Source organism: Vitis vinifera, chromosome 4 (assembly GCF_030704535.1).
Source record: "Vitis vinifera cultivar Pinot Noir 40024 chromosome 4, ASM3070453v1".
NCBI lineage: Eukaryota > Viridiplantae > Streptophyta > Magnoliopsida > Vitales > Vitaceae > Vitis > Vitis vinifera.
The window spans coordinates 4,674,107-4,689,353 of record NC_081808.1 but is presented as its reverse complement, the minus strand read 5'-3'; the positions used below and the strand labels follow the sequence as shown (position 1 = coordinate 4,689,353).

General features: G+C 30.0%; 3 protein-coding genes across 5 annotated transcripts in view; all 3 read left to right on the top strand.

Moving 5' to 3' along the window:
• Nucleotides 1-1,870: 1,870 nt before the first annotated feature.
• Nucleotides 1,871-4,523, top strand: LOC100264702 (UPF0481 protein At3g47200). The gene is made up of 2 exons (XM_002282528.4): nt 1,871-1,916; nt 3,072-4,523. The coding sequence occupies exon 2, from the start codon at nt 3,089-3,091 to the stop codon at nt 4,415-4,417; it is 1,329 nt and encodes a 442-aa protein (XP_002282564.2). The 5' UTR covers nt 1,871-1,916; nt 3,072-3,088; the 3' UTR covers nt 4,418-4,523.
• Nucleotides 4,524-10,694: 6,171 nt separating this feature from the next.
• On the top strand, nt 10,695-11,925 carry LOC100242419 (UPF0481 protein At3g47200-like). The gene has a single exon (XM_059736080.1). It carries the CDS (start codon nt 10,790-10,792, stop codon nt 11,897-11,899), a length of 1,110 nt encoding a protein of 369 aa, XP_059592063.1. The 5' UTR covers nt 10,695-10,789; the 3' UTR covers nt 11,900-11,925.
• A 2,306-nt stretch (nt 11,926-14,231) lies between these two features.
• The window catches only part of LOC100247552 (UPF0481 protein At3g47200), a 35,158-nt gene continuing 34,142 nt past the window's right edge, over nt 14,232-15,247 (top strand). For 2 of the 3 annotated variants that reach the window (XM_059736240.1, XM_002282516.5), the window contains exon 1: nt 14,232-14,282. In XM_059736240.1, the coding sequence (XP_059592223.1) occupies nt 14,258-14,282 (25 nt within the window). In that variant the 5' untranslated portion in view covers nt 14,232-14,257. The remainder of the gene's footprint in view (nt 14,283-15,247) is intronic. The other variant, XM_019219180.2, reaches the window with a different exon arrangement.

Below are 15,247 nucleotides of genomic sequence, written 5' to 3'. Positions count from 1 at the left end.
TATTATTTTAAATAATTGTAATTATGTTTATGACGTATGCTTGAATTTAAAACATTAATGAAAACTTTTGAGAAAATTATTATGCTGATATTTTTATTTGCAATATATAATTTAATAAAATTTGAATATGAGTAAAGATAATTAAAATTTATTTATTCATAATATTAAATTATTGCTTTGTTTTGAAAATTAGTTATGGGAATAAAATTAGTTTTTTTTTTTAATTTTAAAAAAGGGACATAATATTAGCTAGGTTTCAATTACATAGAAAAAGCATTATCCCTTGTTTTCCAATGTGGGAAGGCCTAGGTTTCATTCCATTCCACGCCGTTTTTCTCACCCATTTTGAACCAAAACATCGTGAGAAAATCAAACCTAAATGTCACGGGACCAAATAAAATGATGACCATAAAATACAGTCTTTCATATGTAATTCAAATAACCAGCTTTATTATCTCCAACTACTAAAATGAGTCACATAAAGCCAATTACTTGAATGATGAAGTATAGGATTCAAAGTGGAAAGGTGTTATGAAGCAAGAATTTGATTCTTTCTCGAAGAATAAAACTTGGAAGTCGTTACCTTTTAACAAAAAAAAATTGTAGAATGTAAATAGATGTACATGAGTAAACAAAAATGGAATGGTATCAGATTCAGATATAAAGCCAAATTCGTAGTAAAAAACTACTATTAGACATTTAGATTTGATTTTTTCGAGAAGTTTAGTCTGATTGTCAAACTAGTGAACATTGTAGTAGTTTTGACAATTATATTATCTCGAAATTAGGGGATAAGACAATGAGATATAAATAATATCTTTCTTAATTATAATATTACATGTAAGATATTTACATGAAATAATCACCCGGGCTTAAGAAACATCATGAAAAGAAGCAATGGATATGCAAACTGAAAAAGACTTTATATGGGCTAAAACAATCCATACTTAGTTGGAAAGATTGAGATTACCTTCAAAGCAACTTGAATTCAATTAAGAATTTATTGTATTTTCATCTAATCAGTTAAAATATTGATAAAAAAAAGTCTTATTACTAGCTCAATGTGTCTTATTATATCGTGCAACCCAATTATTTTATTTTATTTTATTTATTTTGATTTCAATTGTATCTACATAACCTACTTATTTTAATTAGGCTTTATCTTGTTTAGGTTTCTAACTCGATTATAGTATTCGGCTTTGTAGTATGACTAAAATCTTTCAGGTATTTAGATGAAGGGACAAATTATTTTGTTCATACCATTGGTGTAGTTTGTAAGAGCACAACTGATCCCCCAATAATCAAGATCACATTGATTTTTATTGCTAGAATTTAGTAAAGTCAAAAGAATCTATGTTCTAATTTATACTGATGACATACTAGTGATTGGGAGTGATCCTGCAAAAATACACTCATTGCTCTCTTGTGTGAGAATTTCTCTCTCAAGGACTTAGGCTACCTCAACTACTTCCTAAAAAAATGGAAGTAAGCTATATAAGATGTTCAGAAAATTCCCCAAAATCCCCCGATTCTTGTTTTCTCTATTTTTCTTATTTTTGAGGAGGTCATGTGCCTCCTCTGAGCTCTGAGCCCCACCCTTGAGTATTATCCTGGAAGTCATGGAGTGGATGTGGTAACTGGTAAGAGTGAAGAAGAAACTTAAGAGCATAGAATAATTCTAAGAAAAAGGAAAATTTCTACAGCCATGACCATTTGGATCCAATGTCTAACTGCAGGTACTGAATACTCTTCCTTTCATGTGCTTTTTTAATTACTTCAAACAGGGTTTTAGCATTAGATGCACTTTTTCCACTACCCGATGTTATAATATCACAACCGGTCATGGAATTACTCAGAGATTGGCAGCAAACATTCAGAGAAAGCAACAACCATTTCATTGCAGGATAACACTTCCGGTAAGCTTGCCTGTATTTAATTTGTTTGTCATTTGAAGAAACTCAAGGATATCTTGCATCATTTTAATGAGTTTAATATCATGCTTTGATTGTCTTATTTGAAAATTTATCAATGTCCATATTATTTGAGTGATCCATTCATGCACTTCAAAACACCAGCATTGTTGCACCCCAACAATTCCACCCCCGACGTATGAAAATCAGTTGGTATTCAATGAGGGTAGGTTCAGTCTTTTGTAGCATTTGAGTATCATCATTTAGGTGACCTATTTCCGGGTTTAAGTAACTGATGAGTTAATTAAACATGCATGCAATCTAATATATCAATTTCTAATTTAATTACTAATGAACTAGAAACAATGTGTTTCAAAATTGGAAATATAGGATGACCTAATCTATGATGCTACTCATATGAAATGGTCTTAACACTAGAGGTGGAAAGTAATGGTGATGACTTAGGAGTGGAGACTGGCTACTTGTACACTACACTTTTAATTTGGCCCTTTAAAAGGATTGCCCCGTAAAGGGTAAGCACCATAACACCAAACCCAACCTATTCCTCGTGGCTTCATCAAGATCAATTGATCCTAAATGCTTTAATACCATATTATATATAACTTTGGTAAATTATGGCATAACATTTCTTTGATTATGAATAACATATATATACACTTGCATAGAGACTACAAATCTCGGAAGTTTCTTAGGTTATGTTTGGTTCTCAGAAAATTTGAAGGAAAATGCAAATAAAAAAAAATACAAAGGAAAAGTAGAAAGAAAGAAAAAGTGAAGAAAGATAAAAAAATAGATTAAAACTTGATAAATTATTTTTTTTGTTACTTCAAACTCATTTTATTTATTTTAACTCATCGATATAAAAATTAAATAATTTAAAAATACAATGAGTTTTTAATTAATTTTAATTAAATTTGATTTTTTTTTTCATAGGACAACCAAACATGAAAAAATTATTTTTTTTGTATTTTTTTCTTTCCTTAATATTTTCTGGGAACTAAACATAACCTTAATCTCTTAGAATTAAGGTTGACCTAGGATATAATCAATTTACAATCAATATGATATTTACAAAAGGAAATAAATTAATAATTGAAAGATAATTGGCTAACTTACTCTCTTAACCTATTCTACCAATAGGAGAAGAAGCCAAAGGGATGGAAATGGAAGGCACAAGCGGCCTAGAAGTTGAAATGCATCAACCCTCCGAAAAAGTGGCTACTTATGTTGAACGAATGTTGGAAAGCTTGACTCCCCTCTCAAATGAATGTTGTATTTACAGAGTTCCCCAGAAACTCCGCAAAGCAAAGAACGAAGCCTACGAGCCTAGACTGCTTTCCATCGGTCCCTTACATTATGGCAAAAAGCACTTGGTCGCCATGGAAGAACTAAAGCTCAGGTACCTCCAAAATTTTCGTTCTAGATTTAACCAAAAAAGCTTAAAGGAGTATGTTGAAATTATATCCAAGATGGAGAGAAATATCCGGGATAGTTACAGTGAGAGCGTAGAACTGAGCAGTGAAGATTTTCTGACGATGATTCTAGTGGATGGTTGCTTCATCATTGAAGTCATCTTGTGCTCTTACTACCCTGATTTGAGAGAATCCAATGATCGGATATACAACAAGCCATGGTTGATCACTGATGTGCGCCGGGACATGACATTACTTGAGAACCAGCTTCCATTCTCTCTTCTCCAGATTCTCTACAACCTGGCCCTTCCAGAACATGAAAATGACTGCTCATTCCTTACCTTATCTATTGAATTCTTCAAAGACTGTTTGCAAATGCCAGAAATCAAAAGCCCTCGAGAAATGAATGAGTTTGCCAGGAAGATCTCTAGTAGTTGCAAAGTTGAGCACTTTGTTGATTTGCTGAGGGTTTGTCAGCTGCCTTCATCGTTAAGGTCATCAAGAGACCAAAGCAACAAACGGATCAATACCATGATACTTACTGCAACACAGCTCCGTGAGGCGGGGGTGAGTTTCGAGTTGGGCTCAAAAGAAAAACCCTTACTTGATATAGAATATAGAGATGGTGTTCTGGAAATCCCAAAGCTAATACTGGCAGACGCGTGCGAATCCTTGTTTCGAAACATCATTGCCTTTGAGCAGTGTCACTACCGAGAAGACACCTACATTACCGACTACATATACCTCATGGATCACCTTATAAACACGACTAAAGACGTTGATATACTTGTTAACAAGGGAATTATTGATAACTGGCTGGGCGACAACGTTGCGGTTACTGATCTGTTTAACAATCTACTCATTAATGCTACATTATGGGGTCGTAACTTCTATTTTGCAGGTATATTTGAAGGCCTAAATGCATACTGCGATGTTCCATGGCACAGTTGGAAGGCAACATTAAGACATGACTATTTCAGTTCACCATGGAGAGGGGCGTCTACAAGTGCTGCAGTTATACTCCTCCTACTCACTCTCATACAAACTATATTTTCAGGCATGTCTGCTAAGTAAATACTTTTGCTAGCGAATTATCCATGTATCTAAATGGTGTTACACTGATAAATGTTATCATCTTATGTACACTTTATGACATGACCACGATGGTAGATATCTTATATATGACAATCTTTTTGTTAAAGACATAAAAAATTAGACAAGTTAAGTAAAATTGTGGTAGAGGTGAACAATAATGTACAAAATTTAATAATTTTTGGTAATGGTAAATCATATGAAAGTGGATGTTCTTCGGATGTTATACATGTTTTTTAAAAACGAAAATCTGTTCATAAATTGAAGAAATTGAAAGTTTGTTTTTGATTCACCCAAGAAACAAAAAGATAAATTTTATATAGATTTTATATAAAAAAAAAATCCTTGAATGATTTTTTTGAAATAGTTTAGAAAAGGTAAATTCATCAACAACTACCTTTTAAAATACAAAAAATGTTTTTTGAAATATTGATCCTACCAGAGTTGTTTATATCTACCCTGAAGATTTTGATATCCGTTTGTCAGTGCCTTCTCCTTGGGTTGAAGTAACAATGTAAAGAAGGTTGTGAGGAGTGCCCGGGCTCGAGCAAAACTCCTGCAAAGCTTTTCACAGCTTTTCAAAGCCTAAGCTGAAATGAGTTGGGATGTAATACTTCTTTTTAGAAATCATTTTTGGCTTGTTGGGTTAAAACTGTTTATTTTCCTTCCGATCAATCATCTTTCTAACGTTCACTTATTGCATCATCTTCAAAATCATCAATTATTTCCCATATATTTATGAAATCTCCAAGTTCATTTAATAAGCAAACTTTACTACACATTTGTGGATCCAAAAAAATTATCGAAGAGCTCATAAAAATATCTGAAAAAACTTTAAAAATGATCAAATAAATATAATACTTGTGTTGACTTATTTTAAAAAAAATAATGTATGCGTGATAAAATTTATGATATTGGACAATATTATCATAATTCGTTGACAAGAAATATTAATTTTAAAAGTATATATTTAATATTAACAAGAAGATAACAATTTGATTTCATTCAATATTTTATGTAGTAATTTTTTTTAAATAATTATAATTATATAAAACATTAATGAAAACTTTTTGTGATATTACTATGTTGATACTTTTATTTGAAATATATTTAATAAAATTTGAATATAAAAAAAGCTAATTAAAATTTATTTATTTATAATATTAAATTAGTGAGGTGTCAATTAAATAGAAAAAAATTAGGGAGAATTGTCTTTTGGACCCAGTTGGACCCAAAAATTAAGATTTGATCTATAAAAGTTGCGTAATTGATGGGAATGACATAAAATATGAAAAAAACCATTATACCATTCAAAACTATTTTCTACCATAATATTTGAGAAACTTTTTTTATCTTAATTGTTTTAATAATTATTCTGAAAAATTATTATTTTTAGAAAACTAATTTTTTTTAAAAATATATCATTTAAAAAAAAATTGACATATTTTCAGTTATTTTTTATATACACAATTTTAAAAATATATATTTTCCAAGATGTTTGATTTTTAAATAATAATAATTTTTTTTTAATTTTTTTTTGGGAAAGTGTGTATTTTTTTTCCAAATTACTAAATTATATTAAATTTTATTGAGGTTTGCAAAATAAATAAAATTTAAATTAATGTTTTTTTTAATTTTTTTTTTTCATAATCAATAAATGTCATTTTTGGAAAGATAAAATTTTCATATCATTCTTCTCAATTTTCATACTTCCTCTTTGTCTTGGGCTAAACTCGTAAACTTATATGGACCAAAACTTAATTTTTGGGCTCAACTAGATCCAAAACACAATTTTCCTAAAAAATTATCCTTTTTTTTCCAATGTGGCAAGGCCTGGGTTTATTTCCATCCCACGCCGTTTTTCTCACCCATTTTAAATCAAAACATCGTGAGAAAATCAAACCAAAATATCATGGGAGGACCCCATGAAACGATGATGAATACATTCTTTTATGAATGCCTATGATGAAAACATAAAACACTTTTCCATATGAATCCAAAATTCATCTCTCATGGATGCTTAAATTTTCTATAAACTCAATCCCTTCACCACATGTTGCTAATTCGAACATCCAATCTTAAATTGTCCTTGAAAGGAGAACTAGAATCTTCGTCTTTCGGTGGCAATCAATCTAGTTCATAGAATTATTCACCTTAAATAACCATTTCTAGATATACAGTTTATTAGTCTACTTGTTGCTATTGCTCTAGAGAACACCCATCTTATGGTCACTAGATCCAATAATGAAATCTTTAAGCCCAAAATCTTCATTGCAACTAATATGAGTCATATAAAACCAACTACATGAGTGAAACATTCAAAGTGGAGAGGTGTTATGAAGCAAGAATTTGATGCTTTCTTGGAGAATAAAACTTGAAAGTGTTGTTACCTTCTAAAAAGAAAATTGTAGGATGTAAATGAGTTTACATGATTAAACCAAATTGCAATGGTACTATATTTAGATATAAAGCCAAATTAGTAGCAAAAGGCTATTGTTAGTCATTTGGTTTTGATTTTTCTGAGACGTTAAATCTAATAGTCAAAATAGGAAACATTAGAGTGGTTCTGACAATAACATGAGGAGAATGCTATTAACCTTTCAATATTACCTCTACAATTCTTAAGTCTAGATCCTTGAGTATATTTCTTTTGGAAACTAAAAGTTCTTATAATAAGTTCTTTCACTTTTATATGCTAACACTCCACTACTTTCTTTTGGTTATAAGCATGAAGGATATAATTAGTGGCCTTTATATATTCATTTAATATAGTTCTAGTAAAAAAATATTGTTTTTTGACATCTAATTCAATAACAAACTTTTCACAAGCAAACATTTGAGTGTTCAAAACTTGCTATCAATTCTCTCTTTATTTATTTCTTTTATAAAAAAATGAAATATATATTGTAGTAGTAAAGTGGGAAGGACCTTTCATCCTTTTCTTGAACTTTATTAATACTATCAATTCTCTAGTTATGACTACACATCACAATGCTAAATAAACATGAGATAGAGGGGTCATAACTCTTTCCAAGTCCTCTATTGATAAATAAGTGAGGTTACAACAAAACATGCTCCAAAAGAAAAGGAAAAAAAAAATGTCAAGAATAAATGAAATTAGAAATTCCTAGTTGTCACAACTTAGAAAAGATTTGGAAATTGAGAGAATAAGGTTGATCCCCCACCACGAATCTTCTAAAAAAAGTGAATCCTTGCCCTATTTCCTACAAAAAAAAAAGCATATGACCAAAGTCATAAAAAACCTGTGTAATTGCCTTTCAAGGGAACTACTGCAACCACAAACAAACCTTTGAGTGTTCAAAACTTTCTATCAATTCTCTCTTCATTTATTTCTTTTATCAAAAATGAAATATATATTGATAGTATTAAAGTGAGAAGGACCTTTGATCTTCTCTTGAACTTTACTACTATCGATTCTCTATTTATGACTACATCACAAGGCCAAATGAACATAAGAGATAGAGAGGTCATAAAAAAAGAGTAAGACCAAAGAAGTCATAAAAAAACCCTGTGTGATGGCCTTCCAAGGGAACCAATGTGACCACTTAACTATAATATTAGCATTTCAACTATGAGGATGAGTCCCATATATAGTTACTTGCAACCTTATGCCAAAGAGCATCACTTTTCGTTGGAAACCTCCAAAGTCATTTCCTAAGAGGGCTCTATCCCTTAATGAAATCTTCCCAAACCTTAAACCCCCTTCCAAATTAGACATGCATAGTGGCTCTCAACTAATGAGATGATCTCTTTTTCCTCTCTAACTTCTAAGCAAAGCAAATTCTTTTGCATTTTCTCAATCTTTGTTACAAAAAAACCAATGATTCACAATTGTTAAATGCAGTTAAAATCTTTTACATATTTTGATGAAGGAACAATTATTCATTCATACCATCGACATAGTTTGTAAGACTGCAAATGATCCTCTAATCATGAAAATCACATTGATTTTATTGTTGAAAATTAGTAAAATCAATAACATCTTGTTTTGGTTTATGTTGACAACATAGCAGGGAGTAATCTAGCAAAAATAAAGACATTCATTACTCAAATAAGAGTTTCTTGAGAGAATTTCGGCTGCCTAAACAACTTCCAGGGAATACAAGTAAGCTATACATTATATTCAGAAATCTCCCCGGCTCTAAATTCTTTTTTTTCTTTTTTTTTCTCTTTTATTTATTTATTTATTTATTTATTTTTTATGGTCATATGACTCCTCTGAGCCCCACTTGAATCCGCCTTGAGTATTATCCTGGAAATCATGCAGTGGATGCGGTGAGCTTGAAGAAGAAACCAAAGAGCATAGAATAATTCTAAGAAAAAGAAAAATTTAAGTATCTATACTGATTTCACAGTCATAACCCTTTGGATCCAACATCTTACTTCAGGGTATTGAACACACTTCGTTGCCAAAGCTAATGGTGAAGAAACAAAGGATCTATACTTGATGTTTTTATGTGCCTTTTAATTTCTTCAAACTGGGTTTTAGCATTACATAGTCTTTTCCACTGCGCTATATAATTTCACATTGTGGTCTGAAATTAATCCACAGATTAGAAGCAAAGATTCAGAGAACAACATCAACTATGTCATTTCAGGATAACAATTCTGGTAAGCTTGCCTGCACTTAATTTGTTTGTCATTTAAAGAAACTCTATCGATTCATATTAATGAATTTAAGGCTGTGGTTGGGAAGTGTTTTTGAAAATACTTATGAAATACTGTTTTTGAAAAGTGTTAAATAATATTTTGTAGAACAAAATTTTATTCGAATGGTAGAAATTTATTTGATTTTTCTGTGTTTTTAAATATATTTTAAAAATAATGCAGTCATTTATTTTTTAATTATTATCTGTATTGTATAATTATTTTTTTCAAAACAATTAAAACATGCTATCTGAATTTTTATTTTTTTTAGATAATAGAAAACTGTTTTTGAATCAATTACCACACAAAGCCTGATATTCTTATATTGAGATTTGATCATCTCATGAAAATTAATTAGTGTTCATATCATTTGAGTGACCCATTCACGGGCTTAAGAGTGACATTGTCACAGCCCAACAATGTCATCTCCAATATGTGAAAACCAATTGGTATCTAGTAAAAATAAATTAAGTTTTTTATAATATTTGATTATCATTATCATTTAAAAATTAATTGATATCCATATGATTTGGGTGACCCATTCATGGGCTTAAGAGTGGCATTGTTGCACCCCAACATATGAAAACCAATTGGTATCTAGTATAGGTAGATTAAGCCTTTTATAATATTCAATTATTATTATCGTTTGAAAATGAATTGGTATCCATATCATTTGGGTGACCCATTCACGAGTTTAAGAACGGCATTATTGCAACCCAACAATGTTGTCCCCAATATATGAAAACCAATTAGTATATAGTAATAGTAGACTAGGTCTTTTAGAATATTTGATTATTGGTGACCTATCCCAGGTCTAAAAGCAATATTGTTGCAACCAATAAACAAATATGTTAGGAGAAAAAAAGTACCCGCCGGATGAGTTAATTAAACATGAATGCAATGTATTTGATATTAATTTCTAATTCAATAAAGCTAAATTTTTATATTTTATTTTGTAGTGCAATTTTATGAGAAAATTAACTTTCTAAGGCTGTGCAATTATATATATATTCAAATGATTTTTACTCATTTGTCCACAATGAGAGTATATTTTAGATTTATGATTTTATATTTATACTCATTTTTTATATTAATAAATGTTTTATGGTTATCTTATATAACTACAATATTTTAAATATGGATGTTTTATAAATAAATTTATTACTTAAAACTAATAAAAATAAATAGGAGTTAAAATCAATAAGATAAATATTAGTTAAAATTGATAAAGGTAAATAAGTCGATTTGATGGTTTAAAATAAATTTTATATTAATTTGATCAAACAACCTCAATATTTAAAAGTAAAAAATAAGCAATAAATAATTTTAAATCTATAATTAAGAATAATTTAAGTTAAATTTAACTTTACTCGGTTAAGTTATTAGGTTTTTCCAAACAAAGTGTGATAAGATTTGAAGAATTGATTGATTACTTCATCTTTGTTAATTATTTAACCACTAGGAGCAGCTGTAAAAGAAGGCATTGCTTCACATGAAATGTTGACGAAGTCATCAAACGAAGTGGTTACTTCTCTTGAAGGAATGTTGAAGAACTTGACTCCCCTGTCGACTACATGCTGTATATATAGAGTGCCACAGAAACTGCAGAAAAAAAATAGGGAAGCCTACACGCCAAGAGTAGTCTCCATCGGTCCCTGACATCATGGCGAAGGGCCCTTGGTAGCCATGGAAGAGCATAAGCTGAGGTACCTCCAAAATTTTCTTTCTAAATCCGGCAAAACCTTAGCGGACTGTGTTGAAATTATATCCAGGGAGGAGAAAAGGGCCCGAGACTGTTACATGGAGAGCATAAACATGAGCAGCAAAGAATTTGTGAAGATGATTCTACTGGATGGTTGCTTCATCGTTGAAGTGATCTTGGGCTTTTCCAACTGTCATACTATCAAACCAGATGATCGGGTATACAACAAGCCATGGTTGTTGTTTGATGTGCGCCGTGACATGACCTTACTAGAAAACCAGCTTCCATTCTTTCTTCTTGTTACTCTCTACAGCCTGCTGCCCCTTCCACCAGAACACCAAAATCACTGCTACTCATTCCTTCTCCTTTCTGTCGAATTCTTCAAAGACTATTTGCAAATTCCTGAAGCCAAATGTTCTAGAGACATAATGATTGAAATTGAGAAGAAGACCTCTAGTACTGATGGGGAAGTAAAGCACTTTGTTGATTTGCTAGTAGTTTGTCTGCAGCCTTCATCCCCTAGTCCAGTAGAAGCATTTGACTTCAAACTCGTGATACCTACTGCAACACAGCTCCGTGAGGGAGGAGTAAGGTTCCAGTTGCACGCACAGGATAAACCCTTACTTGATATAGAGTACAGCGATGGTGTTCTGAGAATCCCAAGCCTAATACTGCAGGAAAAGTGTGAATCCTTATTTCGAAACCTCATTGCCTTTGAGCAGTGTCACTCCCGTGCACACGCTTACATAACCGACTACATATACCTCATGGATCACCTTATTAACACTACTAATGACGTCAACCTACTTGTTCGGAAGAGAATTATTAGTAGCCATCTGGGCGACAGCAATGCGGTTAAGAATCTATTTAACAGACTACTAATTGGTGCTGAATTATGGAGGGATACCTTCCATTTTTCAGGTATATATGTGGAGCTTAGTGAATACTTAGCTAGTCCATGGAACAGTTGGAGGGCAACATTGAGACATGATTATTTCTGTTCGCTATGGAGAGGGGCTTCTACAATTGCTGCAGTTATACTCCTCCTACTTACTCTCTTACAAACCATATTTTCGGGCATGTCTCTTAAGTAATTACTTTTGCTGCTGAATTATTTATGTATGCATACAAATATGAAATGTTGTTACACAGATGAATGTTATCATGTTTTATATATAATATTTATGCCATGCCCATGATGGTAGTAAGGCAAAAAAAATATAACTAAGTTGAATAAACAATAATGTGCAAAATTTAATATTTTTTTATAAGAGTAAACAATGTGTTTTACTATTCAATGTATGAATTAAAATGTAAATTAAATGGATAGAATAACATCTCAACCGAAAAATGGACCAATATTTGTTACCATTAAAAACATGCATGTGGATGTTGTTTGCTTTTGATTCACTAATAAAAGTTGTGTACATATAAAATGTAGAAAATAAAAGTTTGTTTTTGATTCACTTGAAAAATGGACTAAGGGGCTTGTTATATCCTAATTTTTAAATTATATCTAGATTTTATTGGTTATCAATTAACTCGATCAAAAATATTGATTGACCAATCAAAATAATGAACATTAAATACACATGAAATGCTACTTACCAAATCTTCAAAAGTAGATAGGGTCAAATGGTAAAAACATAGTTGAACATTTAAACTGGTTGTAGGTTGTGTGGGTTTAGAACAAAATTGTCAACCTTGTCTAAAATAAGTTTATGAAAATATTTGAAAAATTTTCAAAAATTTTAAAATAAAGAATAATGTATGTATTGATATATTTTTTTTAAAGAAAATAACTTATCTATAATAAAATTTGTGATATTTTATAATAATACACTTTTAAAAAAAATATTAGTTTTGAAAATATATATATTTAGTAGGATGGCAACAATTTGATTTCATTGAATATTTTATGTAGTATATTTTAACAAAAAGAATAAATTTCTTTCATTTTGTTTGGGTTAAATACACTTTGAAATTTCATTAAACACCTTCATTAATTATTTTGAATTAAATGAGGTGAATGAAAATAATAAATAGAAAAATGAGCTAGGGAGATATATGATGAAATTTTAAATTAATATTTAACTCAAATTTTAAGGAGGATGAATAAAATCTTTTAAAAAATAATTGTAATTATGTTTATGATGTATGCTTGAATTTAAAACATTAATGAAAACAATTTTGAGAAAATGATTTTGCTGATATTTTTATTTGCAATATATAATTTAATAAAATCTGAACATGCATGAGTAAAGATAATTACAATTTATTTATTCATAATATTAAATTATTGTTTAGTTTTGAAAATTAGTCATGGGAATAAGAGTAGTATTTTTTTTTAAAAGAAAAAGCATTAAGAGTATGATATTCTTAGGTATGTTACCATTGATAAAAACACAACATTTTTCCATATTAAACCAATAAACCTTGGAATTCACTTTTAGTACACTTATTAAAAAAATCATCTCTTATGCATGCCTAAGTTTTCCTTGGAAACCTCCAAAGTCATTTCCTAAGAGGGGCTCTATTCCTTAATCAAATCTTCCCAAACCTTAAACCCCCTTCCAAATTAGACATGCATAGTGACTCTCAACTAATGAGATGATCTCTTTTTCCTCTCTAACTTCTAAGCAAAGCAAATTCCTTTGTATTTTCTCAATCTTTGTTACAATGAAACCAATGATTCACAATTGTTAGATGCAGTTAAAATCTTTTACGTATTTTGATGAAGGAACAAATTATTCATTCATACCATCAGCATAGTTTGTAAGACTGCAAATGATCCTCTAATCATGAAAATCACACTGATTTTTATTGTTGAAAATTAGTAAAATCAATAACATCTTGTTTTGGTTTTTGTTGACAACATAGTAGGGAGTAATCTGGCAAAAATAAAGACATTCATTACTCAAATAAGAATTTCTTAAGAGAGAATTTCGGCTGCCTAAACTACTTCCTTGGAATACAAGTAAGCTATACATTATATTCAGAAATCTCCCCGGCCCTAAAATCTTTTTCTTTTTTTTTTGTCTCTTTTTCTTATTTTTTTTAGATGGTCATATGACTCCTCTGAGCCCCACTTGAATCCGCCTTGATCAGTATTATCCTGGAAATCATGCAGTGGATGCGGTGAACTTGAAGAAGAAACCAAAGAGCATAGAATAATTCTAAGAAAAAGAAAAATTTAAGTATCTATACTGATTGCACAGTCATGACCCTTTGGATCCAATATCTTACTTCAGGGTATTGAACACACTTCATTGCCAAAGCTAATGGTGAAGAAACAAAGGATCTATACTTTGTGTTCTTATGTGCTTTTTAATTTCTTCAAACTGGGTTTTAGCATTACATACAGTCTTTTCCAGTGCGCTATATAATTTCACATTGTGGACATGAAATTAATCCACAGATTAGAAGCAAACATTCAGAGAAAAACATCAACCATGTCATTTCAGGATAACAATTCTGGTAAGCTTGCCTGTACTTAATTTGTTTGTCATTCAAAGAAACTCCATCGATTCATATTAGTGAATTTAAGGCTGTGGTTGGGAAGTGTTTTCGAAGATAGTTCTGAAACAAAGTTTTTAAAAGTGTTATTTGATATTTTGTAAAATAAAAGTTTGCTTGTGAATTAAAAATATTTTTACCATGTTAATTTTCTATATTTTTAAATATGTTTTTTTTCAATAATTCTCTATATTGTATAATTTTTTTTTATAATGGTCTTCAAAAAATAATTAAAAACAACTAAATGATATTCTCTAAAAATTCTTTATTTTTTGGTTGTTAAATGTGTTTTCTTATTTTTTTGTTTTAAAGAACATAAAACTATTTTCGAAAACAATTACTAAACAAAATCTAATATTCTCATATTGAGTTTTGATGATCTCATTTGAAAATTAATTGATGTCAACTTCATTTGGGTGATCCATTTATAGGCTTAAGAGCAACATTATTGCACCTCAATAAAGTTGTCCTCAATATATGTAAACCAATTGGTATCTAATGAGAATAGACTAAGGTTGTGTTTGTTTTTTTACTTAATTCTAAATAGAACCTTAATACTTAATAGTGTTAAATATTAAGTTGTTTGTTTTTATAGTATTTTATTTCTATTAAGTATTAAAAAGTAAAGAAAACTAATATATTATTTTTTTCTATTTAGAAAAAACTACATATTTTGATTTTTTCTGTTTAGTAAAAAGTTTATAATAAGTCATTAAAAATTAGAAAAACAAACAACTTAAATTCTGAAAATAAATTGCTTTCAACAAAAAGTAAAAAAAAAAAACACCCTTTAAGTCTTTTATAATGTTTGATTATCATTATCATTTGAAAATTAATTGGTAATCAAATCATTTGAGTAACCCATTCATGGGCTGAAGAGTGACATTGTTGCATCCCAATAATGTCGCCCAATATATATATATATG